General features: G+C 44.4%; 1 protein-coding gene across 1 annotated transcript in view; it reads left to right on the forward strand.

Moving 5' to 3' along the window:
- Positions 1–8,722: 8,722 nt before the first annotated feature.
- Positions 8,723–27,709, forward strand: part of LOC126285186 (uncharacterized) — a 96,577-nt gene continuing 77,590 nt past the window's right edge. Inside the window, exon 1 of the mRNA XM_049984493.1 lies at positions 8,723–8,931. Coding sequence (XP_049840450.1) covers positions 8,723–8,931 — 209 coding nt within the window. The remainder of the gene's footprint in view (positions 8,932–27,709) is intronic.

Consider the following 27,709-nt stretch of genomic DNA (forward strand, 5'->3'; position numbering starts at 1 on the left):
CTAGGAGCCGATTTTTGATGGTGCCAGTTTGCCATGCAACGTGTACTTTAGCTACGGCGGTACGCGAACAGTTTACAAACGTAGCCGTTTCAGAAATGCTTCCACCCTTGGCCAAAAGCCACAGATCGTGGACGTTGGATAAATACCTCTGTTTCCACGTTACGACAATGGCTGTTTTGCGCATAACCCCCCGCCCCCCTTCCGGCACCCTTTTACACGTTTTATATACCCTCAATTGCTAGTGCTACCACCTGGCGTCTGCGAGTGGTTATTGCACGTTGGCGTCGAACGTAGTTGGTGGTCACATTAATGTAACTAGAACTTGTATTAGAGACAAAGTATAATGGTTTGTTGTGGAACACTAAGCAGCTGTAGAAGTTTTCTTTCCGTTACGCCAGGATTTCAATGTGCGTCTCTCTAGTCGGTCCTAGATCACCAACGCGATGTTGTGCCCATGCACCCGTGAGCGTTGTATCATCAACAGTTGGGACTGCGTCATTAATTCGTGCACGAAGGGTAGCAGCGTCATTGTCTGGTGGTGTACAAACGACGCTTGACGTTACCCCACAAAAAGAAGTCTACTGCCAGTATGTCAGGAGAGTACGGGGGCCAGTTCAAGGAAGTTACTTGACACTTCCTGTCTGTTGAAATTTTTGTAAGCACCTCATTATTGTTTTTTTCGACGGTGCTGCCCCGTTGCACTGGCGCCAATAGTACCGAAGTACCACCATTATCCCAGATTTGGATTTGCATAGTAGATGACACATCTCACCTGCTCATGGTCTGTTTCCATTTTGCTGCCCTCCAGGTCAAATCTGCGACAAGTTACAATTTTTTGAAATGATAGTGGAGCTTTATGGGTACTCTACATGTAGACCTGCACGTTGAGATCGTTGGCTCCGTGCAACTTGGCCAATGGTAGTATTGTGTGTAGAAAATTGCAATGCCAGAGGCTTGTGGCGAAACAAGACAGGACCTACAAAGTAATGATTAGGAAATAGTAGTTGACCCTCAACATAAAACAGGAACTGTGAAAGTAGGAAAAACCATGTTACTGTTTGATTAAACTACGATCTATCAGTCATTAGAATCAGTCACGGCCGTTAGATATCAATGAATATGCATTTGGAGGATTTAAAGTGGAACGACCTGATAAAACTTTCAGCGTTTAAGGAAAACGTCAGACTGAGATTAGCTGGCGTAAGCAAGTGTAGTTTCGTTTGACTGATTCTTGATGTTTGCTCGCCAGTTCTGGGACTATGCCAGGTAGGATTAGTAGAGGTAATAGATACGATTCCAGAGAGAGCAGCACCTTATGTGAGCGGTTCGAATATTGTGTATTTTGATACCCATTAATGGATAATATGTGATGTGTCAACCCTTAGCCTTTGTGATGGTGTGTAATCAGCTGAGGAATAGCAGCCCACTTTTGCACATGGGCGGAGACCAGAGAAGGGAGTGATGTTGGATGTTGGGTCTGGAGCGAAGTCGAAGTTTTGCCTCATCTCAGATGTGTTCCATTAGATTCAGTTCGGGACTGTGGGTGCACCTATCCATTTCAGGACTGTTTGCGGAGAACAGACGAAGATGTACATTGTAGCGCTGCAGTAAACAGTATAAGTGTGCGAACAATGAAGTCCTCTAGGGGTCAATGACCGAAATCGGAAACGTTCTCTCTTCATGCAGCGCTCCGGGCACCTTTAATGTTGTAACACTGAGCCCCACCTGTAGCTTGTTTTAAACGGCATCAGTTGGAGGTTCCACTAATAACGTAGGTTCCGAAATCCATAACTTCCGTAACTTGTCTAGTCGTTCAAATGGCTCTGAGCACTATGGGACTTAACTACTGAGGTCATCAGTCCCCTAGAACTTAGAACTACTTAAAGCTAACTAACCTAAGGACATCACACACATCCATGTCCGAGGCAGGATTCGATCCTGTGATCGTAGCGGTCACGCGGTTCCAGAATGTAGCGCCTAGAACCGCTCGGCCACTCCGGCTGGTTGTCTAGTCGTCTTTCGCTGCCCATGTTTGCAGATCCAGGGTTTAGCATGTTGACTGAGGTGTTTTTTTTTTTTTAACTTTGTAAGTAACGAACAGAACACTTCAAATAAAAAATGGCTCTGAGAGCACTATGGTACTTAACATCTGTGGTCATCAGTCCCCTAGAACTTAGAACTACTTAAACCTTACTAACATAAGGACATCCATGCCCGAGGCAGGATTCGAACCTGCGACTGTAGCAGCAGCGCGCTTCCGGACTGAAGCGCTTAGAACCGCTCTGCCACAATGGCCGTCCATTCAGCTGAGATACTGTTTTTAGTCTACTGGATAGTGACGTCATTCCCACGGTGTTAGGCGACCCCTTCCTCAGAGTTAAATGGCTAATGACTCAGATCAAATTAGGCAACCCCTTCGTCAGAGTTAAATGTCTAATGACTCAGATCAAGTTTCAGGTAAACTGAGTTACGTATGTTGGTGGCTAATTATGCAGGTAATTCAGTGCATCCAAATAACTCTGAGAGTCCGTCAAAAATTGCCGATTCTGACCACATACGAATCATGTTTATAAAACATATTGAATGAAATGTGGTGGAAGGGTTAAGAAAATACAAATAAAAAAATGTGGTACGTCTTTTAAGGTTTTGTGCAATGTTCGAGTTGTCCCCTAAAGGTGGCTGGCTCATCCATACAAAATGTAAGCGATCAGCCAACCATATTTTCCTGTGATTCTTTTTTAGATTTCCTCTTGTCTTACTTGTGTTTTGCTGGTCGGTGTGACCGAGCGGTTCTAGGCGCTTCAGTCTGGAACCGCGCGACCACTATGGTCGCAGGTTCGAATCCTGCCTCGGGCATGCAAGTGTGTGACGTTAGATTTAAGTAGTTCTAAGTTCTAGGGGACTGATGACCTCAGATGTTAAGTCTCATAGTGCTCAGAGCCATTTGAACTTGTAGTTTAATTGCCGGTTTCAGAAATCTGACTGTTTTCAATGCTACCTTACATGATGTGAGCTAGTGTGATTGTGCGGTTGATCACGCATGAGTTAGGGAGAGAGAGAAAGCGAGTTTATCTTAGACTGCTTTTTATTTTTTCTATGGCGGTTCCAACTTTTTCACCACATTAATTTCTACTCATTTTCGTATGGATTCTAATAACCTCGTCGTTGAACGCACGTTTCCCACAAGCGCCACAACAACAAAAAATCACAAAATAATGTCAAAATAAAAATCAAATGTCAAATCTCAAATGTCAAACGATTCTGTTTAATCAGACGATTATAAAATCGAAATTGGGTTTTGTCTAGGTGAAGTACTGGAGCGTGCTTAAAAGTGATGCCTCAGAATTTTTTATGTCAAAACTCTTAACGGTTTTTGAATACAACATACTTTGTTACCATTCTCCATCTTTATTCGTAATGTCTACTTGTGTATTTCCCAATATTGTCACCATGGTGACGAGCACGTTTCTCCCAACGAGATAGCAGTATGTTGATACCTCCACTGCAGAACGTTTCACTACATTGACGGAGCGACAATTTCACCCTTGCTTTGCACCGCTTCACCTCTATCAAAGTGAAGACATCGAAGATGTTCTTTGAGTTATAGAAACATATGAAAATCGGATGGGGCCGAGTCAGGACTGTATGGAGGATGATCGATGGTAGTGAACCCAAGTCGCTGGCTTGTTGCAGACGTGGTAGCGCTAGTGCGTGGTCTGGCGTTGTCGTGCTGAAGGAGGTGGTGGTCCATGTGTGGACGAACTCTACGAATTCTAAACTCGATTATGGTGTGCTATTTCTTACGCACCGACATAGTTAAGTTACACAGCGCCATTTCACAGGGTACAGTAACGAGCCAAGTCGCAGCAGAGGGCTGGAAATACGAGTATGTAGGCGTTAAGAATAAAGATGTAGAATGTTTATAATGTTTGTGTTATTTTATAAGGCCTTAAGAATTTTCACATAAAAAATTCGGAGGCTCTATTTTCGGCACGCCAGCGTATTACTAGAGTTACCGATGTATCTTTATCGATCGTTTCATTAGTACTAGCAATTGCGACATCGTATTTTAACTGGAATTGGTATGCAGAAGTTAGGCATTTTGACCTGATGCTTCGACTGAAATACATCAATTGCTCCAAAAGGTTTTCCTTTAAGAGCGCTAACATTAAGGTGAGCATTGCTCTCACATTACGTTCTACAGGAGTGGTTGATGGAAGTCATCCTCCACAAAACCTTTAATATCACTGCGAAAAAGAGGTGGTTCTGATAGCCAATACACATTGCTAAAGCTCGGGATAATTTCCAAAAGAGAAACCAAATGCGAAAAATTTAGCTGTATGATGAAAAGTGATGAAATAAACGTATGTAAAAAGACCAAATTGGAAACGGACGGATAACTTATGATAGTTTTATGTAGTGTCCGAAAGTCTGTTATTTTCCGTAGAAATGGGTTACAACGAACACAATATTTTTGTGTGAAGTAGTCAACTTTGAATAGATCGATTGGTCGTAACCGATTTTGGATTCATGAAAAGAGCGGCGAATTCAATAAAATTACATCACAGAGTTCCCATACGAATTAAGGAAAATAATGCTTCCTCAAACATATATTTCGAGTAAGGGATTGGTGGAGGGAGTACACAGAGGGCACTGACACTTTTTCTTCCTGTACACCATATGCCAATCTGCGAATGGTGCGAGAAGGGGAAGAAATAATTCTTCCTCGATTGCTGACCGTACTGTCTGCATACAGAGGGCCACCGTAAGATTCATGAGCCCAGAAGGGTTTGTGTAGGAATCAGGAATGCGAAGGCACCAGTAACGTCCGGGGCGTTTTAAGATGACCTGACGGAAACGATACGTTTTTCTTTGCACGTAACACCAATTTCCTTGAATTCGACACAGTTCGTACAAGAGTCAACCGAAAGTAAAAGACGACGAAGTTTATCATTTTTGTCACCGTAATAATACGTCTTGACATGAAGTTCCTGTTTCACGCACCCCATTCATCAGACAAATGTTTACGACAGGCCAATGTCTTTTCGTTATGGCGATTTAGCCAACATTCAAAGAAAATCTGACCATAAAACGAGCGTTAGTGCAGTTATTGTTTAAACCTTCTTTGTTTACTATATATGTCTACAAATCTCAAGACACTCCACAATGTTCCTTCGACTCTTCTTACAGAATCATTAATGAAACTGTCAAGGTGCTGGATGTGGCTTTGAATCCCGCAGTCAGCGAAACCGAATTAATTGTCATATGTTTTGCTTCGCATAGCCTGAGGTACAAGTGTTACAACTGCTTACCTCAAGAACATGCAGGTTGATCCTATATAAGAAAACTGAGTCTCTGCGTTTTTTAAGCGATACCCATTTCCTATATTTGCAAGTTCTGTCCAGAGTGGCTGTTGAGCGTCGCTTTAGCAGCTTCAACAGGGCGGGAGAACAAGCGTCGGTGCTTTGTGTAGTTACGTGACACTGGCGTCACACAAACCAAACGCAAACATGGCCAGCGTAATTGTCCACCTGTTCTCAGCAACAGCATCTATATTATTCTAAAATGGCAACGAAAACATAAGCTGACTACACTTTAACAACAATGACCACTAATCTACAAACGACACGTTGCACTTAAAGGCAAGATTGTGCTCCGGATTGCTGGCCAAATATGCTTGCCACTGCGGCCAGGACACTACAGTAAAAAATATACTTTACTACACAGTCTTGAAAAATACATTTAATAATGTGACTAGTATTTGATAAAGAGTTCGAAAGCATTTTAAATGTGTGGTAAACATAAGTGTTTTCATTCATTTAAGAGCATTCATAATAACATGACGAAAGAAATGGGTTACCTCTACGATTAGATAAATAATCTTTTTGAGACATTTGCGTAAAATTGACAAAGTTATCGTTGTTTTCCTGTCTTTAGACGAGTTTTCGGTAATGCAAGGCAACGGGCGCTTGGATGGAAAATTGCACTAATTTTCGATGTCCAGCACATTGGTTGCATATTTCTTCCGATGTTTAGAGATTAGTCGAAATGCGTAAAATGCTACCTAGCCGTCACTATATATTTCATCTGTTCTCTTATTTTATGCTGAACATTTTTAATGTACGAACAATGAGTGCAGAATATGGCGTAACGATTCTGCGTTACGTGTGGCCATTATGTTGATGATAATCCATGTCGCTCCATTGATGCACATGGAAACCTCACGCTTCTACAATAACGGATCACTCTCTAGTGACAGAATATTTGAAGACGGCCGCATAGACTGATGGTTCAAATGGCTCTGAGCACTATGGGACTCAACTGCTGTGGTTATCAGTCCCCTAGAACTTAGAACTACTTAAACCTAACTAACCTAAGGACATCACACACATCCATGCCCGAGGCAGGATTCGAACCTGCGACCGTAGCAGTCGCACGGTTCCGGACTGCGCGCCTAGAACCGCGAGACCACCGCGGCCGGCGCGCATAGACTGAAACAGGTTCTTTTGTAACTGATATCAGAATCTGTGACCGCAAATAAGGCGTGATTAATAAACTGAAAATTTCTGTGCCTCTATGGACAGCACGCGACTATTATGAATCACTTTCTTCCCCACGATGTATTTGGAAATCACGCGTTCTATAACTGCTAATTTGTGACGTAGAGACGTGAGCTGTCCCATCAAAAGTATCTGAACGCCTATTAACGGGCATTAACATGGGGTGTGTCCACCCTTCGCCTGTCTGACGGCTTCAGGCCTGCTGGAGACATTTTTAATGTGGTGTCTGAATATCTGTCGAGGAACAGGAGTCTATTGTTTCTCCAAAGCCTTAATCTGAGCAGGTAGTGATGTTGGACACGAATCTGGAGCGAAGTCGACGTTCTGACTCATCTGACTGTGAGGAGGCCAGTCCATTTAAGGAACATTATCAGATCATTGTCTCTCAGATGCTGCTTTATGAAAGGGTGCATTGTCATGCTGGAAATAGTCATCGTCTCAGAGCTGTTCCTCTACTGTACGCAGAACAATATCATTCCCTATTTACCGAATTTTGAGTGCAATCAGGGGACCATGCCCTAAACACGCCACCCAAAACACATCACTTCCTCACAGCTGGCACCACAAATGATGGTAAAGTTTTCCATGTCTTCGCCAAACTCAAACCCTTCCATCGTATTGCCACAGGGTAGATAACACCAAATCACTCGCTTCCAGTCATCCACTATCCAACGGTGTCGATCTCCACATCACGTTAAGTGTCGCTTCGCACTGCTGCAGAAAAGTGTGGCTTATAAAGACCATTTCCTCTAACTCCCTACGCACAGTCACTGTGTCAGCTGCATTGCTGGTAGGACTCTGGAACTCAATAGTTATTTCTTCCGCTGATTCATCGATTTATTACAACCACCGTCAGCGGTGCTCGACGGTGATGTCTACCTAGGCTTGTTTAATTCTAGTTGTTTATTCGCGTTTCGCATGCAGGCTATTTTACTACCTTACACATTTTGCTTTTTATACCTCATGCGTTTTTGATAACCTGTGTGACAAGAACCAGCGTCTCGTAATTCTGAACAACCTGCATTCAGCACATTTATGGTGTTAATTTCCGATGAAAATAAGATCTTTCGACAGTAACCACCACCGGGAAAACAAGTTTGTGTTACTTTCTAAAGTTCCGATTTTCATAGAGAAATAACACAAGTGCGCCAATAACAGTATGCTCAACAATTCCGCGTCGCTCATGGCTTCGAGAGCAAAAAAATGGTTCAAATGGCTCTGAGCACTATAGGACTAACTTCCGAGGTCATCAGTCCCCTAGAACTTAGAACGACTTAAACCTAACTAACCTGCCCGAGGCAGGATTTGAACCTGCGACAGTAGCGGTCGCGCGGTTCCAGACTGTAGCGCCTAGAACCGCTCGGCCATTCTGGCCGGATTTCGAGAACATGTACCCTGCACTTTTACAAACTTTAACAGAGGAGGTGTGTACTGTCGTGCCCGGGGCATATACAGGTTGGTGTGGAAATGTCATTAAGCGTCAGAGACGCTCATCAGAGCAAAATAAATCTGGTCCCAGATCAGATCGTTAAGGCGTGTGACGTTTTTCCATATTGCATTTTTTGATTTTATCGATAACACGATATTGACAACGTTTAAGAGCAGGTGATACGTTTCGTAATTCCGGCATGTAAACTGCACGTTAACGGCATAGGACATATGAGGTATGTACCGAAAAATAAGGAAAGGAAGTGTAGTTAAGCGTCAGAGTCCTAATCGGATCAGTGGACAGGTAAAATACCTTTGGTCCCAGAAATGATCCTTGGGGGTAGCTGATGTCTTTTTTTTATGTTTTGTCCTTTTGATTTTTATCGATTATATGACATTGAAAACCTTTAAGAGGAGATGGTATGTCCCGCAATTCTGGCACGTAAGTCTCGTCAGGATAGCACGTCGGTGGTTTCTGAATTATGTTAGCTCCAGCTGTCTGTAGGACGGGATGAGCGCCGTCCGCCTTCGGGGCCGGCGGCGTCGGATCTGGCGAGAGGTCGATACAGCAGCAGGTGGCGCCCGGCGACCGCCGTCCGGCGTCGCGGCCTGAAGACGCAGCGGCGACTCGCGAGCGGGGCGTCGGCGCAGTTTTTCGGGGGCGGTGCCCGCGGCGGGGGCGGGGTCGGGGGTCTCGGGTTCCGCCCCGGGGCGTGGTCTCCTCCCAAGACAAGATGGCGGCCGGCCCGGACCGGCGCCGCCGACTAGCTAGGCGCGGTCGCATGAATAAATGTAACAGAGCGGCCGCCGTCGCCGGAGAACAGGTTGAGGCGCTCCGCGGGCGGCGGGGGCGGCGGTCCGGAGCTCAGCACGTGCCGGACCGGGAGAAAAAGAAAAGGGCTGAGCGCCTTCCGACTGAGCACCTGCCCTGCACAGCTCCAGGGTTTCGCTACTGAGCAGAAATCTGCAGTTGTTGCAGGCAGCACTGATATTAGGGCAATAGGTCGCGAGAAAGTTTCTGCGTCAAACAAGACTTGGTGGTCTTCGATCCGAACGTTAATTTGATACAGCTCTCCACGCTAGTCTATCCTGTGCAAGTCTTTTCATCTCTGCATAACTACAGCAAACTATATCTATTATAACATCGATAATCCAGTCAAACCTTTGTTCTCCCTCTACAGTTCTGGAACCGCACACTTCCTACAATCGTGGATGCGTCCTATCAACTAATCTCGATTTTTAATCAAGTTGTGAAACGAATTTCTTCTCTACCTAACTCGATTGAGTATCTCTTCATTTATCTGACTTACCCACGTAATCTATAGCAGTCTTTCTTAGCACAACATTTCAAAAACTTGTACTCTCTTACCGTCTGTTTGCCTCCGCAGGTGAATCGTCAGCGTGGTTGAATGCCATGCGAGGGGGCCGTATTTGATTCTACGCCCCTTGGAAGCTTTTCTCTATTCGAGTAATGGATCTTCTATTGCCGTCATCGTTATTTCATCATAGACAAGTCGCCTTGGTGGCATCTAGGAAGCCTCACACCAGGCAGCGAACTAGGCGAAAGGGGACTCCCAGTCAGAATATGATATACATACCTTCATTTCTTCTTTTCTCAACTGTTTATCGTCCATTTAAAAGATTACACCCCAGACAAATGCATCCAGAAAATGCTTCCTAACACTTACGTCGATATCAAATATTAACAAATGTCTGTATTGCAGAAACAACATCTTTGCTATCACTTCATACTGTCTCTGCTTCGGATTTCCTCATTTATTTTCATGTATTATCTAACTTCCTCAGCCATAGCCTGAGTTGTTTGTACTACATTCCATTACCTTTGTTTTAATTTTGTTGAAATTCATATCATAATCTGTAAAGCCATCTTATAACCTCTATCCATATATTTCAACTGATCTTCCAAGTCCTTTGCAGTCTCTGCAGGATTACAATGTCATTCCAAATGTTATGATTTTCATTATTCGGTTAACTGCTAACAGAGGTGACGTTAATCATCGTAATGAAAGTTGTTATCCATGTGTGTGGGACACATATGGTTTCCAGGAATTTGCCTTCAGTTTCCCTATTTGGGTTCCCGACCATCTACATCTACAACTAAATCTATCCTCCGCAATCCATCATACGGTGCGTGGCAGAGGGTGCTCACTATGCCATGCGAAGGGCCCTGGTCTGCTTCTAGGCTGGGTCGGGGATTTTCTCTGTTCGGGTATTGGGTCTTGTATTGTTCTCATCATTTCATCATCGACACTCAAGTCGCCTTACTGACGACCTCTGTTTAATATCTTGCGTAAGCTAATACCTGGGAACCAAATTTAACAATGAAAATTTAGCTCGACATTACTGACTTGTTTGGAGGTAGGAAACGAGATCATGTATGCCCAGAATGAGATTTTCACTCTGCAGCGGAGTGTGTGCTGATGTGAAACTTACGGGCCGAGACTCGAACTCGTCCCGAACTCGGGACGAGTTCGAGTCTCGGCCCGGCACACAGTTTTAATCTGCCAGGAAGTTTCATATCAGCACAAACTCCACTGCAGAGTGAAAATCTCATTCTGGAAACATCCCTCATGCTATGGATAAGCCATGTAACCGCATTATCGTCTCTTTCTGGAGTGCTAGTTCTACAAGGATCGCAGAAGAGCTTCTGTAAAGTTTGGAAGGTAGAGACGAGGTACTAGCAGAAGTAAGGCTGTGAGGACAGGGCGTGAGTCGTTCTTGGGTGGCTCAGTTGGTAGAGCACTTGCCCGCGAAAGGCAAAGCACCCGAGTTCGAGTCTCGGTCCGGAACACAGTTTTAATCTGCCAGGAAGTTCCACATCATATATGTTCAGAAAGTTTGCAATCTTCAGTCAAGACATTGGATGTGTATACGAACGGATTGTACTTTAAGTCCAGTATCTAGCTGTAGGATTGACGAGGCTGTTACAATTCGCTTTAGGTGAATACCGGGACATGGTTCTTTCAACAAGGCCACGGAACTGATCTTCACTTATCATTGTTCAGTTGCGCTATTGCGTCATGTCTGACGACCCTGTCAACGATTCGTTAAAAAATTAACATTCTTTCCCAATTAAAATACTATCACTTGTCATTTAAGCACTGTAATACTTAGTAGTGGATTACGGCGATGTAACCCAGAATTAAATGACTCAAACTTATAGAAGCTGAGGATTTTACTTACTTACTAAGAAAACCGCGAAAAGAAATTCTAGCCCTCTGTTTTAGATTTTGTGTTTAATGATACTTTCATAATCATCTTATGGAGTTTCCTGAATATTTCACGACCAGAGATATCACCATACTGTTCTCAGTTGCGTGCGAAGTAGTTCAATTGTGATTCGCACCAGAGAGTGAAGTTGGTACTGAGAGAAACATTTCGACACAAGGAAAAAAATCTTTCGGTATCATATAATCAGCGACTATTGCATTATTATGGTTGTAAAATGGAGAAAGTTGCTAAATAATACACTGGGTATGTCGAAATATCAAAGAGTAAATTGGGGCTCCTTCACATTTGCCGTACAAGGCGCTTCTCCTACTGGGTTGATTGCGGAATTGTGGGACACAGACACATCAGCACATATGAAGCCTTCTCAAACTTTGACTCCCACTTCGAAAATGATAATTTCACTGCCCCGCGCATCATGCTAAACATTATTCTGTGTCGTTTAGTTCCACCCTATCGTAATGTACCGAATGCAATGATAGGAAATTAGTACCTGAGAGGTGGACTGGTGTAAGACCCTACTCCAGATTTTGTCTCCAAGTAAACTGCAGCTGCTTTTTAGCGTCCGCCAGTCACTAGCTCGGCAGACAGGTGCTGCCCTCTACGCAGCTCGATATCCTTGCAGCTTGACGCAGATTCAAGTGGTCCGCTCTTTGGAAGCAGCGTCTGTGTTGCTAAGGTTGTGCTTTCTAAACATTTGAAACCAGTCAACCAAAACATGTCACTTGCTTCATATGCCTCTGAAACTATCTACCTATTCATTTTAGTATTGATTTTCTAAATAAAATCTGTACAGACGTATTCTGACATTGGCAGCCGTCGATAAAATTCAAAGGCTGAGTACAAATGTAAGAGAGTTTCTTTTTTTAGTATTAGGATGAATTTCTCCCTTTCTGCATCTCTTTTCACTGCCTACTTTCTCTATCTTGCTCAGACTCCAGTTTGCTGCCCCACACTCTTACTAACTGCAAACAATACTTACGTTTAAACTGGGGAAAAGGTTATTGAGATGTCTGCTACAACTGGGAACTCTGCGCGAAATAGTTTTCCGATTATTTTGTTTACGTTGTTGCCTTTCTACATCTTTCGTACTTAAAAGCGCACTAAGGGAACAACTCAAATTACATCAAAATATGCATAAAACATTAGAAATGCCAAAAGAAGTTTGAGTCATAGTACACAACACTCCTGCCAGATTCTGTAGAAACAGGCCCTACAACTTTTTTCTTCTGTGTCAACTGAGAGATGGCTACGTTGTTGCGATACTCGGGTGATATGCTGGTGAAGCAGGTTCAAATACCATTTGCTTTTCCCTCCGTTACTTGTTTCATTGTCAAATTTGGCAAATAAGATGATTTTGCCTACATCCCACAATCCTGGTCCCCCATAGTTTTCTGACCTTGCGTCTTTCTTTGGTTCTCTGCATGAACACGTAACTTCATTACCTGTTTGTGCATTTCATATGTTTCCAGTGCATTCCTGCTATTTTCGTTCATCTCCTGATGCAAATCGTATATCGCGTTGCTTTTAGGAGACCAAGAGGAAATATTCACTCATATTTTCGTTATTCGTATGGTTAAATCTTCTGTTTCTACAAGGAGGAGCGCTATTAAATAAGTTGACATTCACGTGCACTGCAAGGAAAAAGAAGAAAGAGTAGAGACGGAGCGTGAGCTAGAATTAAGGAAGGAAGAAGGAGAAAATCGGCGGCGCTGTATTTAAAGGAATCGTCCCAACATTCGATTTAAGCGAGTTAGGGAAACCACGGGAAACCTAAATTCGAAAGGCTGGACGAGGTTTTGAACAGCCTTCCTTCCGAACGTGAGTCAGTGCCTTACCTTGTCTGGTTCCGTGCACCGAACAGTGTATTTATTAACAGCGTTAATCACTTCATTTCCTGTAATATTCACGTATGGGGCGAACGAAAGCACGAGGGTGAGTCAAATGAAAACCATAATTTTTTAAAAATATTGTATATTGTGCAGAAGTGGTACAAAGCTGTATCACATTTCAAAATATTCTCCCCCACGCTCAATGCAAGTCCTCCAACGCTTACAAAGTGTATAAATTCCTTTAGAAAAATATTATGTTGGTAGTCTACGCAACCACTCATGCACCGCGTGGCGTACCTCTTCATCAGAACGGAACTTCTTTCCTCCTATTGTGTCTTTGAGTGGTCCAAACATTTGGAAATCACTTGGTGATGAGGAATAGCGCCATTCCTTACTCTCTCTCCTCGTTTCTGGTTGGTAGAAGTGAACCCAGGTTTAGTCCCCAGTAACGATTCTTGCAAGGAAGCCATCACCTTCTCGTTCAAAGCGCCGAAGAAGTTCTTCACAAGCATCAACACGTCGTTCTCTCATTTCAGGAGTCAGCTGGCGTAGCACCCATCTTGCAGACTCTTTGTGAAAGTGGAGCACATCGTGCATAATATGATGTGCTGACCCATGACTGATCTGTAAACATGCTGCAGTGTCATTCAGTGTCACTCGACGGTTTTCCTTCACTATGGCTCCAACTGCTGCAATGTTCTGTGAAGTCACAGCTCGTTGTGCCTGACCTGGACGAGCAGCATCTTCCACTAAAGTCACAGCATTTGCGAACTTCCTACTCCATTCGTAGACTTGCTGCTGTGACAATCATGCATTACCGTACTAAACATTCATTCGTCGATGAATTTCAATAGGTTTCACGCTTTCACTAAGCAAAAACCTAATAACAGAACGCTGTTCTTCCCTGGTGCAAGTCGCAAGTGGGGTGGCCATCTTTATACTGATACTGCGATGGTATGTGTGCATCTGCACTATGCTGCCACCTTCAGGCCATTTTGCACGCTGTTGGTAGCACGCTTACCAATTTACAGGATACCGGCGCGAAATATCTATTTGTTATTACATATTTAAGGCTGTAGTCGCCGCAGTGCCTGCTCCTTTGGACATGCATGCATGTACCAAGAAACACAGCATCGTACTTCTGAACAAAACGGGCATTGCAATACTGTACGATCGTTTCTGGTGGTCCAGTTGTATAGTGTGGAGTGGCAGAATGTTGCACTGGTGTCCTGATCTCCGAATCTATGTACACGACACACGGACAGGTCAATGTTATTGTAACACTGTACTCCTTCTCCAAGTGCGTCTTTTTAGAGCAACCAACATTCCGCCCTGACTACGTTTTTGTGGATGACAGTGTGCAAAACATCGAACAGCTCAGGTGCAGGTACTTTTGGAACGGGAGGATATTTGTCGAATTGACTGGCTGCCCATTCCCCCGACTTAAATCCCTTGGAGCAATATGGGATTCGTTTAGGTGATGTGTTGCACCAACAACTTTCTGGCAGTTGTCATCCACGCTGGAGGAAGAATGGAACGCACTGCCACAAGTGCTCCTTACCAAACTTGGGACCGTCATGGCAGCACGTTGCAGAGTATGCGGTGCAGCCTTGGGTGATCACACACCCAACTAAGAACCATGTTTCATATTTTGTAATGTTCAGGGAACAATCATAAATCACGGTGAATTCCGTGTAATCATTGTCTTTGATTGAAAGTATGATTTCTGTTCACCACGCAACTTATATCTTTCAGTTCCCTGATGAAGTATATCGTAACAGTCCTTTCTAAGTATAATCCCACAAAAAAATATATATATATAAAGACATTACCTTCCACCCTAGCCTTTTTCTCGCCGACTTTTAGGTGAAGGATTGAGTATGAGTCCGCCTGGCACTAGTTTAGAGTGATACTGTGAAATTTTTTTCTCAGCTGGATAACACTAGCTGTCCGGCATTGTCAATTTTTGAGCTGTATTGCTATTTTAGGCAGTCCTTGTGTAGCGCTACGCTACAAGCGTGGTGTAAGCAGTCTCTTTAGTAGCCCTTTTGCACTTTCTAAGTGTTCTGCCAATTAATCGCAGCCTTTGGTTTGCTATACCCACAATATTATCTATGTGTTCCTTCCAATTTAGGTTATTTGTAATTGTAATCCCTAAGTATTTAGTTGAATTTACAGCCTTCAGATTTGCGTGGCTTATCGCGCAATCGAAATTCCTTTTAGTAATCCTAATGTTTTCTTCTAGATCATACATCGTAATAAATTAATCGTAATGCTCTGCTTCAACAGCTTATTAAATCTTTACACACGATGCTTTCTTTTCACACAGTTTTAAGTTGACACTGTTTTAGATAAATACACGGGTTGTTGAGAGGCGGAGTCGTTTCCGTGCAGTAAAAATCCCCCTAGCTAGTCCTGTATTGGGAAGGATATTTCGCGAGACGGTCTCTTTCTTTGGAGTCAACGGAATGGAAATGCTTTGATCGCACTGCGTAAACTAGGAAAACAGTATTTTCCTGCTATAATGTGTTCACGAAACAAACAAATAGAGGCCAAAGTGCAAAGTGCGATTACAGTTTAATGTACTGTCGACGACTGTGTTCTTCTTGACGGAGCACGAGCTGTATTTAGGAAAATATGGGGACTGAAGTTGGCTGTGACCATTTCGAACGAAAAGTCCCTTAATTTGCCTTTAGTGGCTTAGGAAAATCTTAATATAAATCCGAATCTGAGTGGACAGACGGAGATTTGAACCATTGTCTCTCCGAGTTCAAGTCCAGTGACTAGTCACATTCGGTTCCATAGTGCTAATTTTATATTCATCAACTTTTCTATTAAATACAGGTACTCCATTGTTGTTGAAGTGTAACGTTTGCGTCCTGCACTTAGTGATGCTGTTAGTAAATGTCGAAGATAGTAGTGAATAAGATTAATGTATCTACATTTGTTTTACACGTTCTCTGTTCCACTCTTTGTAAAATAACATTTGTTGTTGTGCTCTTCAGTCCGAAGACTGATCTCTATGCTACTCTATCCCGTGCAAGTCTCTTCATCTCCAAATAGCTAGCTACATGCATTTGACACACTTACTGTATTCCCTTGGTCACCCCTCTACAATTTTTACCACCCTCTTCCCGCTCACCCTCTCGCCCCACTTCCTTCTATTACCAAATTGATAAGTCCTTCTTGCCTTTATGACATGTAATATCAACTTACCTATTCTTTTAGCCACCAAGAGCCACACCTGGAAGAAGTGAATATAAGCGCCCCTTCAGATAGCCTCGGCCCCTCAGATCGGCACTGTCTGCAGCGGACATTAGTGCTACGGTATCATATTGTCGTGATCCGTATCAAGTGCTTACTTGGACTCCGTGTATAGCAAGAACTTTATTGCTTTCATGTCGACTGTCGCTAGCGACATTTGCTGTAATCAGAGTTAAGTATTGTCAATTTGCTTTCTAGAAATAAAACTACTAATATTATTTGTTTGAATTGTTGTATAGCATTCCGAGATCGCTGCATCCCTTAGGCAACCTATTAGCGACGAGTGGGAAAGACCCCACAGATTCAGTACTTTTCATTAGCCACTAGATCTACCCATTTATTTATACACTCCTGGAAATGGAAAAAAGAACACATTGACACCGGTGTGTCAGACCCACCATACTTGCTCCGGACACTGCGAGAGGGCTGTACAAGCAATGATCACACGCACGGCACACCGGACACACCAGGAAACGCGGTGTTGGGCGTCGAATGGCGCTAGCTGCGCAGCATTTGTGCACCGCCGCCGTCAGTGTCAGCCAGTTTGCCGTGGCATACGGAGCTCCATCGCAATCTTTAACACTGGTAGCATGCCGCGACAGCGTGGACGTGAACCGTATGTGCAGTTGACGGACTTTGGAGCAAGGGCGTATAGTGGGCATGCGAGAGGCCGGGTGGACATACCGCCGAATTGCTCAACACGTGGGGCGTGAGGTCTCCACAGTACATCGATGTTGTCGCCAGTGGTCGGCGGAAGGTGCACGTGCCCGTCGACCTGGGACCGGACCGCAGCGACGCACGGATGCACGCCAAGGCCGTAGGATCCTACGCAGTGCCGTAGGGGACCGCACCGCCACTTCCCAGCAAATTAGGGACACTGTTGCTCCTCGGGTATCGGCGAGGACCATTCGCAACCGTCTGCATGAAGCTGGGCTACGGTCCCGCACACCGTTAGGCCGTCTTCCACTCACGCCCCAACATCGTGCAGCCCGCCTCCAGTGATGTCGCGACAGGCGTGAATGGAGGGACGAATGGAGACGTGTCGTCTTCAGCGATGAGAGTCGCTTCTGCCTTGGTGCCAATGATGGTCGTATGCGTGTTTGGCGCCGTGCAGGTGAGCGCCACAATCAGGACTGCATACGACCGAGGCACACAGGGCCAACACCCGGCATCATGGTGTGGGGAGCGATCTCCTACACTGGCCGTACACCTCTGGTGATCGTCGAGGGGACACTGAATAGTGCACGGTACATCCAAATCGTCATCGAACCCATCGTTCTACCATTCCTAGACCGGTAAGGGAACTTCCTGTTCCAACAGGACAATGTAGGTCCGCAGGTATCCCGTGCCACCCAACGTGCTCTATAAGGTGTAAGTCAACTACCCTGACCAGCAAGATCTCCGGATCTGTCCCCCACTGAGCATGTTTGGGACTGGATGAAGCGTCGTCTCACGCGGTCTGCACGTCCAGCACGAACGCTGGTTCAACTGAGGCGCCAGTTGGAAATGGCATGGCAAGCCGTTCCACAGGACTACATCCAGCATCTCTACGATCGTCTCCATGGGAGAATAGCAGCCTGCATTGCTGCGAAAGGTGGATATACACTGTACTAGTGCCGACATTGTGCATGCTCTGTTGCCTGTGTCTATGTTCCTGTGGTTCTGTCAGTGTGCTTATGTGATGTATCTGACCCCAGGAATGTGTCAATACAGTCTCCCCTTCCTGGGACAATGAATTCACGGTGTTCTTATTTCAATTTCCAGGAGTGTATATTTAACTTGATCAGATTAGGGCCTTCAGGACCTCTCTTACATAGTACCAGGGTTTCACACATACAGTACCTTTTCTACAGCATAGGTACCTAAGAAATTACAATAATTTGAATGACTAACAGCAATAAAGTTATTTGAGTGTCTTAGAGACAATGCGAATAGACAATACTAAGAGCTAGTAAATTTAATGCTGGAGTAGTTTTTTTACTACTACTACTATTACTACTACTTCCAAAATAATAATAATAATAGTAATAATAACAGTGGTACACGTAAAAAGATTTTATATGTGTACAAAGTAGATGTCTTCTGATATAGCGGGTTCGAGGAAGGGAAATTTAAGGAGACTGCACAGGTCAAGGACGCTGAGGAAAGAGGAAGATCTGGTCGGAAAGAAGGGTGTGAGGGTGGAACGAGTGTGTACGGGGATAATAGTACTCATTACTGTTGCTATAGTAGAGATAACTCTGTCTTTTGAAACTGGAGACGCTATTCAGTTCTCCAATGAAATGAAGAGGTTGTTCCAGAATCGGGTTCCTACTACTGAAAAGGACTTCGAGAAAGTGTCTGAGCGATTGAGTGGGACACAAAGGATATTGCTCTGACGGGAACGGGTGTTTTTGCATGTTTTTCATATAAGATCGTTAAGATCGGGTATAGATATAAGGGGCAGTGTACGTTGAAAAGACAGTAGAGGAGACAGAGTGAATGGAAACCTCTGCGCTAGTCAGCACGCAGCCAGGATAGCTGTGCATATGATGGTGAGATATGATCGAAGTGTCACAGATACAGGGAACAACGGCACTCAGAACTAATTACAAGGGGTGGGAGCTTCCCTGAGGAAGACCTTGCCGGGTAATATCGCTGTAATCAATAATTGAAAGTATAGGTGTTTGTACAAATGTCCTTTTCAGGTCAAGGGGGAAGAAATTTTTTAATATTTTTGTAGGGCTGATGCTTTCTTGCACATTACGAGCTCAGTTCAGTTTAGAGTTTCGTCTACTATTACTCCTAGACGTTTTGCTGAGGGAGAGAAGTTGATATTTATCCCTTTTAGGAATAAAGACATTAGGAATTCCTGATATTCAGCATTCGATCTCTAGTGCCAGGTTTCAAAAGTTTATGTTGTCTTCTTGATTGAACTGTTTATCGTTCACGTTTCACTTACATGCAACGCTTTCCCTGATAAATATTTCCAGAAAAGGCTTCCAGGCACTTAAATTTATATTAGATGTTAACGAATTCCGCTTTTCCAGAAACGCTTACCTTACTACAGCCAGTGTGCATTTTACATTCTCTTTAATTCCGCCCACCGTCCGTTATTTTGCTGCCCAAATAGGAAAACTCATCTACCACTTTTAGTGATTCAGTTGCTAATCTAGATACTTCAGCATCACCTGAGTCAGTTCAACTGCATTCCATTTCTCTTGTTTTAAGTTGTTGATGTTCATAATATAACCTCTTTCATGACAGTACCTACTCCGATTAACTGCTTTTCCAAGACCTTGGCAGTCTCTGACAGAATTACATTGTGATCGTTCTGATTTTAAATGCTCTCTCCAAATGTTACTGGTTTCCTTTATTGCTTGGCATCGGTGATGAGCTACAACTCTGTCTCAATTACTTCTCAACCACTCCTTCCCTTTCATGTCCTGAAGCAAAATGAAACTATTCTTTGAAATATCGCGTAGCAGTCTTGTTAGCAGACATTCTGTGAATATGTCTTAAGATTAACTCTTCTCACCATAATTGTATCACTGGAACAAAACGCGAGGTTGGTAATCGTTCCTCTGCAGGAACTGAAAGCGCGTATGTTCTGTGCAACAATACGTCACCGCGACATTTCTGCTCTGGTCAGAGGGCTCTAGCTTCTCTCTCATAGCGTTTCACTTTTGTCTAGAGCAGTGTTTGAAATCTACATCTACATCTACATTCATACTCCGCAAGCCACTGACGGTTTGTGGCGAAGGGTACCCTGAGTACCTCTATCGGTTCTCCCTTCTCTTCCAGTCTCATATTGTTCATGGAAAGAAGGATTGTCGGTATGCTTCGATGTGGGCTCTAATCTCTGTGATTTTATCCTCATGGTCTCTTCGTGAGATATACGTAGGAGGGAGCAATATACTGCTTGACTCTTCGGTGAAGGTATATTCTCGAAACTTTAACAAAAGCCCGTACCCAGCTACTGAGCGTCTCTCCTGCAGAGTCTTCCACTGGAGTTTATCTATCAACTCCGTAACGCTTTCGCGATTACTAAATGATCTTGTAACGCAGCGCGCTGCTCTCCGTTGGATCTTCTCTATCTCTTCTATCAACCCTATCTGCTACGGATCCCTCACTGCTGAGCAGTATTCAAGCAGTGGGCGAACAACCTACTGTAACCTACTTCCTTTGTTTTCTAATTGCATTTCCTTAGGATTCTTCCAATGAACGTCAGTCTGGCATCTGCTTTACCGACGATCATCTTTATATGATCATTCCATTTTAAATCACCCCTAATGCGTACTCCCAGATAATTTATGGATTAACTGCTTCCAGTTGCTGATCTGCTATTTTGTAGTTAAATGATAAGGGATCTATCTTTCTATGCATTCGCAGCACATTACACTTGTCTACATTGAGATTCAGTTGCCATTCCCTGCACCAAGCGTCAATTCGCTGCAGATCCTCCTGCATTTCAGTACAATTTTCCATTGCTACAACCTCTCGATACACCACAGCATCATCTGCGAAAAGCCTTCGTGAACTTCCGATGTCATCCAAAGGTCATGTATGCATATCGTGAATAGCAACGGTCCTAAGACACTCCCCTGCGGCACACCTGAAATCACTCTCACTTCGGAAGACTTCTCTCCATTGAGTATGACATGCTGCGTTCTGTTATCTAGGAAGTCTTCAATCCAATCACACAACTGGTCTAATAGTCCATATGCTCTTACTTGGTTCATTAAACGACTGTGGGGAACTGTATCGAAGTCAAGAAACACGTCATCTACCTGTGAACCCGTGTCTATGGCCCTCTGAGTCTCGTGGACGAATAGCGCGAGCTGGGTTTCACACGACCGTTTTTTTCGAAAGCCATGCTGGTTCCTACAGAGTAGATTTCTAGTCTCCAGAAAAGTCATTATACTCGAACATAATACGTGTTCCAAAATTCTACAACCGATCGACGTTAGTGATATAGGTCTATAGTTCTGCACATCTGTTAGACGTCCCTTCCTGAAAACGGTGATGACCTATGCCCTTTACCAATCCTTTCGAAAGCTACGCTCTTCTAGAGACCTACGGTACACCGCTGCAAGAAGGGGTGCAAGTTCCTTCGCGTACTCTGTGTAAAATCGAACTGGTATCCCATCAGGTCCAGCGGCCTTTCCTCTTTTGAGCGACTTTAATTGTTTCTCTATCCCTCTGTCGTCTATTTCGATATCTACCATTTTGTCATCTGTGCGACAATCTAGAGAAGGAACTACAGTGCAGACTTCCTCTGTGAAACAGCTTTGGAAAAAGACATTTAGTATTTCGGCCTTTATTGTGTCATCCTCTGTTTCAGTACCATTTTGGTCACAGAGTCTCTGGACATTTTGTTTTGATCCACCTACCGCTTTGACATAAGACCAAAATTTCTTAGGATTTTCTGCCAAGTCAGTACACAGAACTTTACTTTCGAATTCATCGAACGCCTCTCGCATAGCCCTCCTCACACTACATTTCGCTTCGCGTAATTTTTGTTTGTCTGCAAGGCTTTGGCTATGTTTATGTTTGCTGTGAAGTTCCCTTTGCTTCCGCAGCAGTTTTCTAACTCGGTTGTTGTACCACGGTGGCTCTTTTCCATCTCTTGCGATCTTGCTTAGCACATACTCGTCTAACGCATATTGTACGATGGTTTTGAACTTTGTCCACTGATCCTCAAATACGCTGCTTCGCCGCTGCATATCAGCGTCAATGACCGTGGACAAAAGTATACTGTTAAATCGTGCGGGACGCATCGAAGTGGTACGTCTATTTGACGAGACGCTGCAGGTACGGTCGTGTTTGCTATGTGGAGGCGGGAACTCACACGACTGTTGTTTAGACAAGCGGCACCCCCCGCGGTGGCCAATGTCTGCCCAGGGGGTGCCGAGGAGTAGCCGTGGCCACGCCCACCCGGCCTACTGCGAGTGAGGAACACTCTCTCCTCCTCGCCCCCGCCTCCTCCACTCCAATTGGTTCGGAATTTTCAGCTCCCACGGTTCCTTTCCATCTCTTTGTCTTCCAGAACAATTTTGAGGCTCGTCCCTCCCGCGAAGTAAGACGCCTTCTCTGTCGCTTCGATCAGCGGACTGCAAAAACAGTTTCTAAAGTAGCCTTGCGAATAGAGTTCTTTGGTTCGGCACCTTGATGGAAGGCCGACGATAAAATGTTTTCACAGTTTGCCGTATGCGATGAGACGGAAAGAAGAGAGAAAAGAGAATTGAAAGTAAGCTACCACAAGAGGGGAGCTGATTTCACGGCGAAAGGCTCGGTTAGAGAGAAGTTAGAGGTAATGCATCTGCAGCGAAAAGAGAGAATATCAGGATTACCTCAATATAGAGTAATGGAAGCCTGCTGCTCGCTGGAGCACTGAGCGGAACGTGAAGTTAAAAGGTTTAAGCGACTGCTAAAAAGGCAATGCAATAGTGCAAGCGACACATTCAGTGCACAATTTAAGCCAGTTCGGGCGCGTTGTCTGTGCATATTGCTAAATTAAAGTCCCTCGCAGCATTTTTCTTTCTATATATGAAGGCTAATCTCAGGTACTGCTGCTGGAATTTTAATATCTGAAAATTAATTGAAACCCTCAGCTGCCGACAGGTGTTGTTGATATACCTCGATGGGGACATCTGAAAATGTATGCCCCGACCGGGCTTCGAACCCGGGGTCTCCTGCTTACATGATAGACGCTCTATCCATCTACCCTCAAATGGCTCTAAGCACTATGGGACTTAACATCTATGGTCATCAGTCCCCTAGAGCTTAGAACTACTTAAACCTAACTAACCTAAGGACATCACACAACACCCAGCCATAACGAGGCAGAGAAAATCCCTGACCCCGCCGGGAATCGAACCCGGGAACCCGGGCGTGGGAAGCGAGAACGCTACCGCACGACCACGAGATGCGGGCTCTATCCATCTGAGCCAGCGAAGACTCACATGAACAGCGCGACTGCAGGAACTTATCCCTTGCACGCCTCCCATGAAACTCACATTCCCAGCTGTCCACAATCTACGTACGTAATGTTCTAAGTAGATATTTGCCCATCCACTCATTGCTCGCGTACACTAAGGTGACGATTCCCGTAAGAGTTCGGGCAACCTGTGCGAATTCGCACAGACGAAGGTCTATGGTCAGGAAGCCATTTAACTATGTTAACATTACGTATGTAGATTGTGGACAGTTGGGAATGTGGGTCTCACGGGAAACGTGCAAGGGATAATTCCCTGTAGTCGCGCTATTCATCTGTGTCCTCGGTGGCTCGGATGGCTAGAGCGTGTGCTATGTAAGCAAGAGATCCCGGGTGCGAGTCCCAGTAGGGGCACACATTTTCAGCTGTCCCCATCGAGGTATATCAACAACACCTGTGGGCAGCTGAGGGTTTCAATTAATTGTCATTCATTCTAGAGAAGCTGCAATCAGCCGTATTTGTTCTTTCGAGAACAGTTACTATCTTCATACATTTTAATACCGTTTTCATTACTAAATAAACTCGTTTATGAGGAAGGTTAGTCCTTGTACGAGGGACGTTCAGTAAGTAATGCAACATTTCTTTTCCTCGGCCGATTTCGATTCAAAAAATGAGGAATTTGTTACGGGTCATTGTGAAAAATCCCGTTTCAGCCCCTATAGTTTCATAAACTTCCGATGGCTGGCAGCGCTATAAGTAGTCTTAAAAATGGCACCTGTAACGGAAGTTCGCTCCAGATTGTGGGTTGGCACTGAGTTCTTTCGGCGGAAAGCAGATATTCATAAGCTCTTGCAGAATGTGTACGGAGACTTGGCACTGAACAACAGTATGGTGGGTCGTTGGGCGAGGGGTCTGTCATCATTGCTACAGGGTCGCGCAAACGTGTCGGGTCTTCCACGTGCCGGTCGGCCGCACACGTCTGTGACTCCTGAAGTATTGGAACGTGCGGACACTCTCACTCGAGTTGATCAGCGGATCACAATCAAACACCTCGCTACACCACTGGACGGCTCTGTTGGTAGTGCTGACACACTCGTCCACTAGTCGCCTATCAGAAGACCATAAAGAGCATCTGTCAGAAGTTGCTTGCCCATTACGAGGCTGATGGTGACAACTTTTTGTCGAACATCCTCACAGACGATAAAAATGGGTTCATCACATCTAACCGGAAACAAAATGGCATTAATGTCCTGGCGCCACACCACATCCCCTCAGAAGACAAAGTTAAATGCCGCACACTCAGTCGGTAAAGTCATAGCGACGGTCTTATGGAACTCTGAAGGGGTTATTCTGTATGATGTGCTCCCTCACGGTGCAACGATCAACTCCGAAGAGTACTTTGCTATCTTCGGGAAATTGAAGAAACAACATTACAATGCCAACTGACTACTTCGTGTTCTACAATTTTTTTTGCGGCTCTCTTGAAACGACATTTAACCATCGATGAAATGCCAGAAAAAAGTAGGAGGCCATTAAAATACTCCGCTCTAGATTTTTACAGAGAATCTTTTATCGTGCATCGGATACCAATTTAATTTGCGCCACTGTTGCTGACAGATGCATGTTGCATCAGTTTAGACTTTCGAATCGGAGTAGCTGAAGTCAGATTCGTCAAAGGCTTCGGTTATGAGGGAGAGTGATGTTGGTCGTTAATCTTTACTGCAGTGTTACTTCAAGGTTACTGTTCTTTACACATATTGTAAGTAGGCTGTTTAGGTTTTCTTATTGGTAACGCCACATAGCGCTCTGTATGAAAATCACTGGCTGTGCTGTGTGCAGTCTGTGGCTGGTTGGCATTGTTGTAATACTCGCCATTGTAGTGTTGGGCAGCTGGATGTCAACATCGCGTAGCGTTGCGCAGTTGGAGGTGAGCCGCCAGCAGTGGTGGATGTGGGGAGAGAGATGGCGGAGTTTTGAAATTTCTAAGAATTGGTGTCATGAACTGATATATATATATATATTATGACTATAAAGGTAAATACATTGTTTGTTCTCTATTAAAATCTTTCATTAGCTAACTGTGCCTATCAGTAGTTAGTGACTTCCGTAGTTTGAATCTTTTAGTTAGCTGGCATTAGTGGCGCTCGCTGTATTGCAGTAGTTTGAGTAACGAAGATTTTTGTGAGGTAAGTGATTTGTGAAACATATAGGTTAATGTTAGTCAGGGCCATTCTCTTGTAGGGAGTATTGAAAGTCAGATTGCGTTGTGCTAAAAAATATTGTGAGTCAGTTTAAGCACAGTCGTGTATAATTTTTGTAAGGGGACGTTTCAATATATTCGTCGAGGACAAATGTAAAACGAAAATGATTATTCACTGTCGGTACTCTTGTATAAACGAAAGAATCACAGTTGGGCGATCATACGAAATTACATAAAGACCTGCACAAATACTTCAGTTTCATCAGGACTAAAACTGATATTCCCCGTGAGTGTGTTGAAAAGTTTTTGGATCGGAGACTTTACAGTAAGAGACACAAAATACAACGAAGTCTTACTTCATTCACCGTAATCAGCTCGAAATAAAATATTCGTGTACTTATCGGTATCAAGGAGGAACGAATACTTTTTTCTGTGATTAAGACAAAGGATACACCGATTGGTAATAGGTTTGATCAGTCATTCATTTCCGTGTCCGCTCAGCATTTCTAAAAAATAGCTGCTGCGATAGCTCTGTCATTTCCTTCACAATCATATTCCATTGTGCACGGGTTGTCCAGGAAGGGGCATACAAGTATGTGGCTTGGATCTTCTTAAGTCCCGCAGGCGCAAGAGGTGTCTGCGCTCTCAGGAAGGATTCCCCATTTCTTCAGGTTGGTCTTGCATCGGGGGATGCCTACTCTCAGGCGGTTGGGGGACCTCCATACAGGGTACTACAGGTTTGCGCCAGGAGCTAATTCTTCTTTTGGTGAGACGTCAATGGGCAGTGAGCTCTTCCATGTTGCAAGACGAATTGCCTCTGCTGCTCCCTCCAGTGGCGCAGTCGTAGCAAGGAAACTCTTGCGGGATTTAAGGCGGGATCTTGCTGCCTGATGACCATACAGAGGATGTCGGCGGTCGTTCTCCTGCTTTGTTCTCTCATTGTCTGCAGCAGTGGCCATCCGAATGTTGGGTGGGGCTATCCCAACAATCGGACACAATTTCTGCACTGGTATTGGCTTCAAGCATCCTGAGGTGATCCTTGCAGTATCCTTGACCGCAATATCGAATAGTTTGATTAATCATTGAGAAAGTTAAACTCGGCGTGGCCCTGGAGATTCTGTGTTCAGTATCAGGCAAGGGCAGGGGTTTCTCCTTGTTTCAGACCCTCCCGGGCTGTCCATGGTCCACTCGGCCCTCTGTTAAACTCTTTCCTGGTAGCAAAAGGCGGCCGGTACGAGGAAACCGCCACCCCACCCCCGCACAGTGCCACAGCGGGTGCAAAGGAGGCGCTCCACCTGCTGTCAGACCCATAGCCGTTCACCATCTTACACCACAGGCCTTACATTTTATAGACAAGGAAAGGTTCAAGTCTAGCTTGGTTACTGTATGCCAACGAGCTTGCCACAGTGGTCACTCCGGTCCACGTCAGGTCAACGGAGTTAAGCGTTCACAGACTTATATAGCACTTGCGTGGGTGATCGTCCAGGTCTCTGGAACGTTGTTGGTAAGCACGCGGCACTCAGCCCTTTTGAGGCTAATTGAGGAGCTACTTTATTGCAAAATAGCGGCTACGATCACCAAAGCTGACAACGGCCGTGAGTCCGGTTTGCTGGCCATATGGTCATCCATATCCACATCCAGTAATGCCTGAGGATGTGCTGAGGATGGCACGGCGGTCGCTCGCTACCGTTCGGCCTTTAAGGACTGTTCAGACGAGGTTCGCTGCAGTATGTATTTGCGGAGTCCGTTGAGTGCTTTTACTACCAGATGCCTCCTCCCCTGCACGTGATCAGCTCGTAGCTCCCATCATTGCCAAGAGGCGTCACTCCAAACGGCCAATTAAATGAGGAACAGATTATATATATATATATATATATATATATATATATATATATATATATATATATATATATATATATATGTGTGTGTGTGTGTGTGTGTGTGTGTGTGTGTGTGTACGGTGTGAAACGTTAGCAAACACTCTGCAACAATCGTCGGAAAGTCATTTTTCTTAGTTACAGACTCTGTTTTGTTGTTACATCCTTGCTTTGTTTCGTTCTTTTTGTTTTCAAATTTGCAGTTTGATTCTGCAGGTAGTTTTTTTCTTTTCAGATGTGTTCTGGAATTATAAGCAGATGTCTAAAAAATAAAACGAGATTGCAGTTTTATGGGACAATGGCAGTTCCAACGCTCGTTTATGGAAGTGAGGTTTATAGGAACAGTAAAGGGATGCAGAAGAGCCGACAGATTTCAAAATTTG

Source organism: Schistocerca gregaria, chromosome 8, assembly GCF_023897955.1.
Source record: "Schistocerca gregaria isolate iqSchGreg1 chromosome 8, iqSchGreg1.2, whole genome shotgun sequence".
Lineage (NCBI taxonomy): Eukaryota > Metazoa > Arthropoda > Insecta > Orthoptera > Acrididae > Schistocerca > Schistocerca gregaria.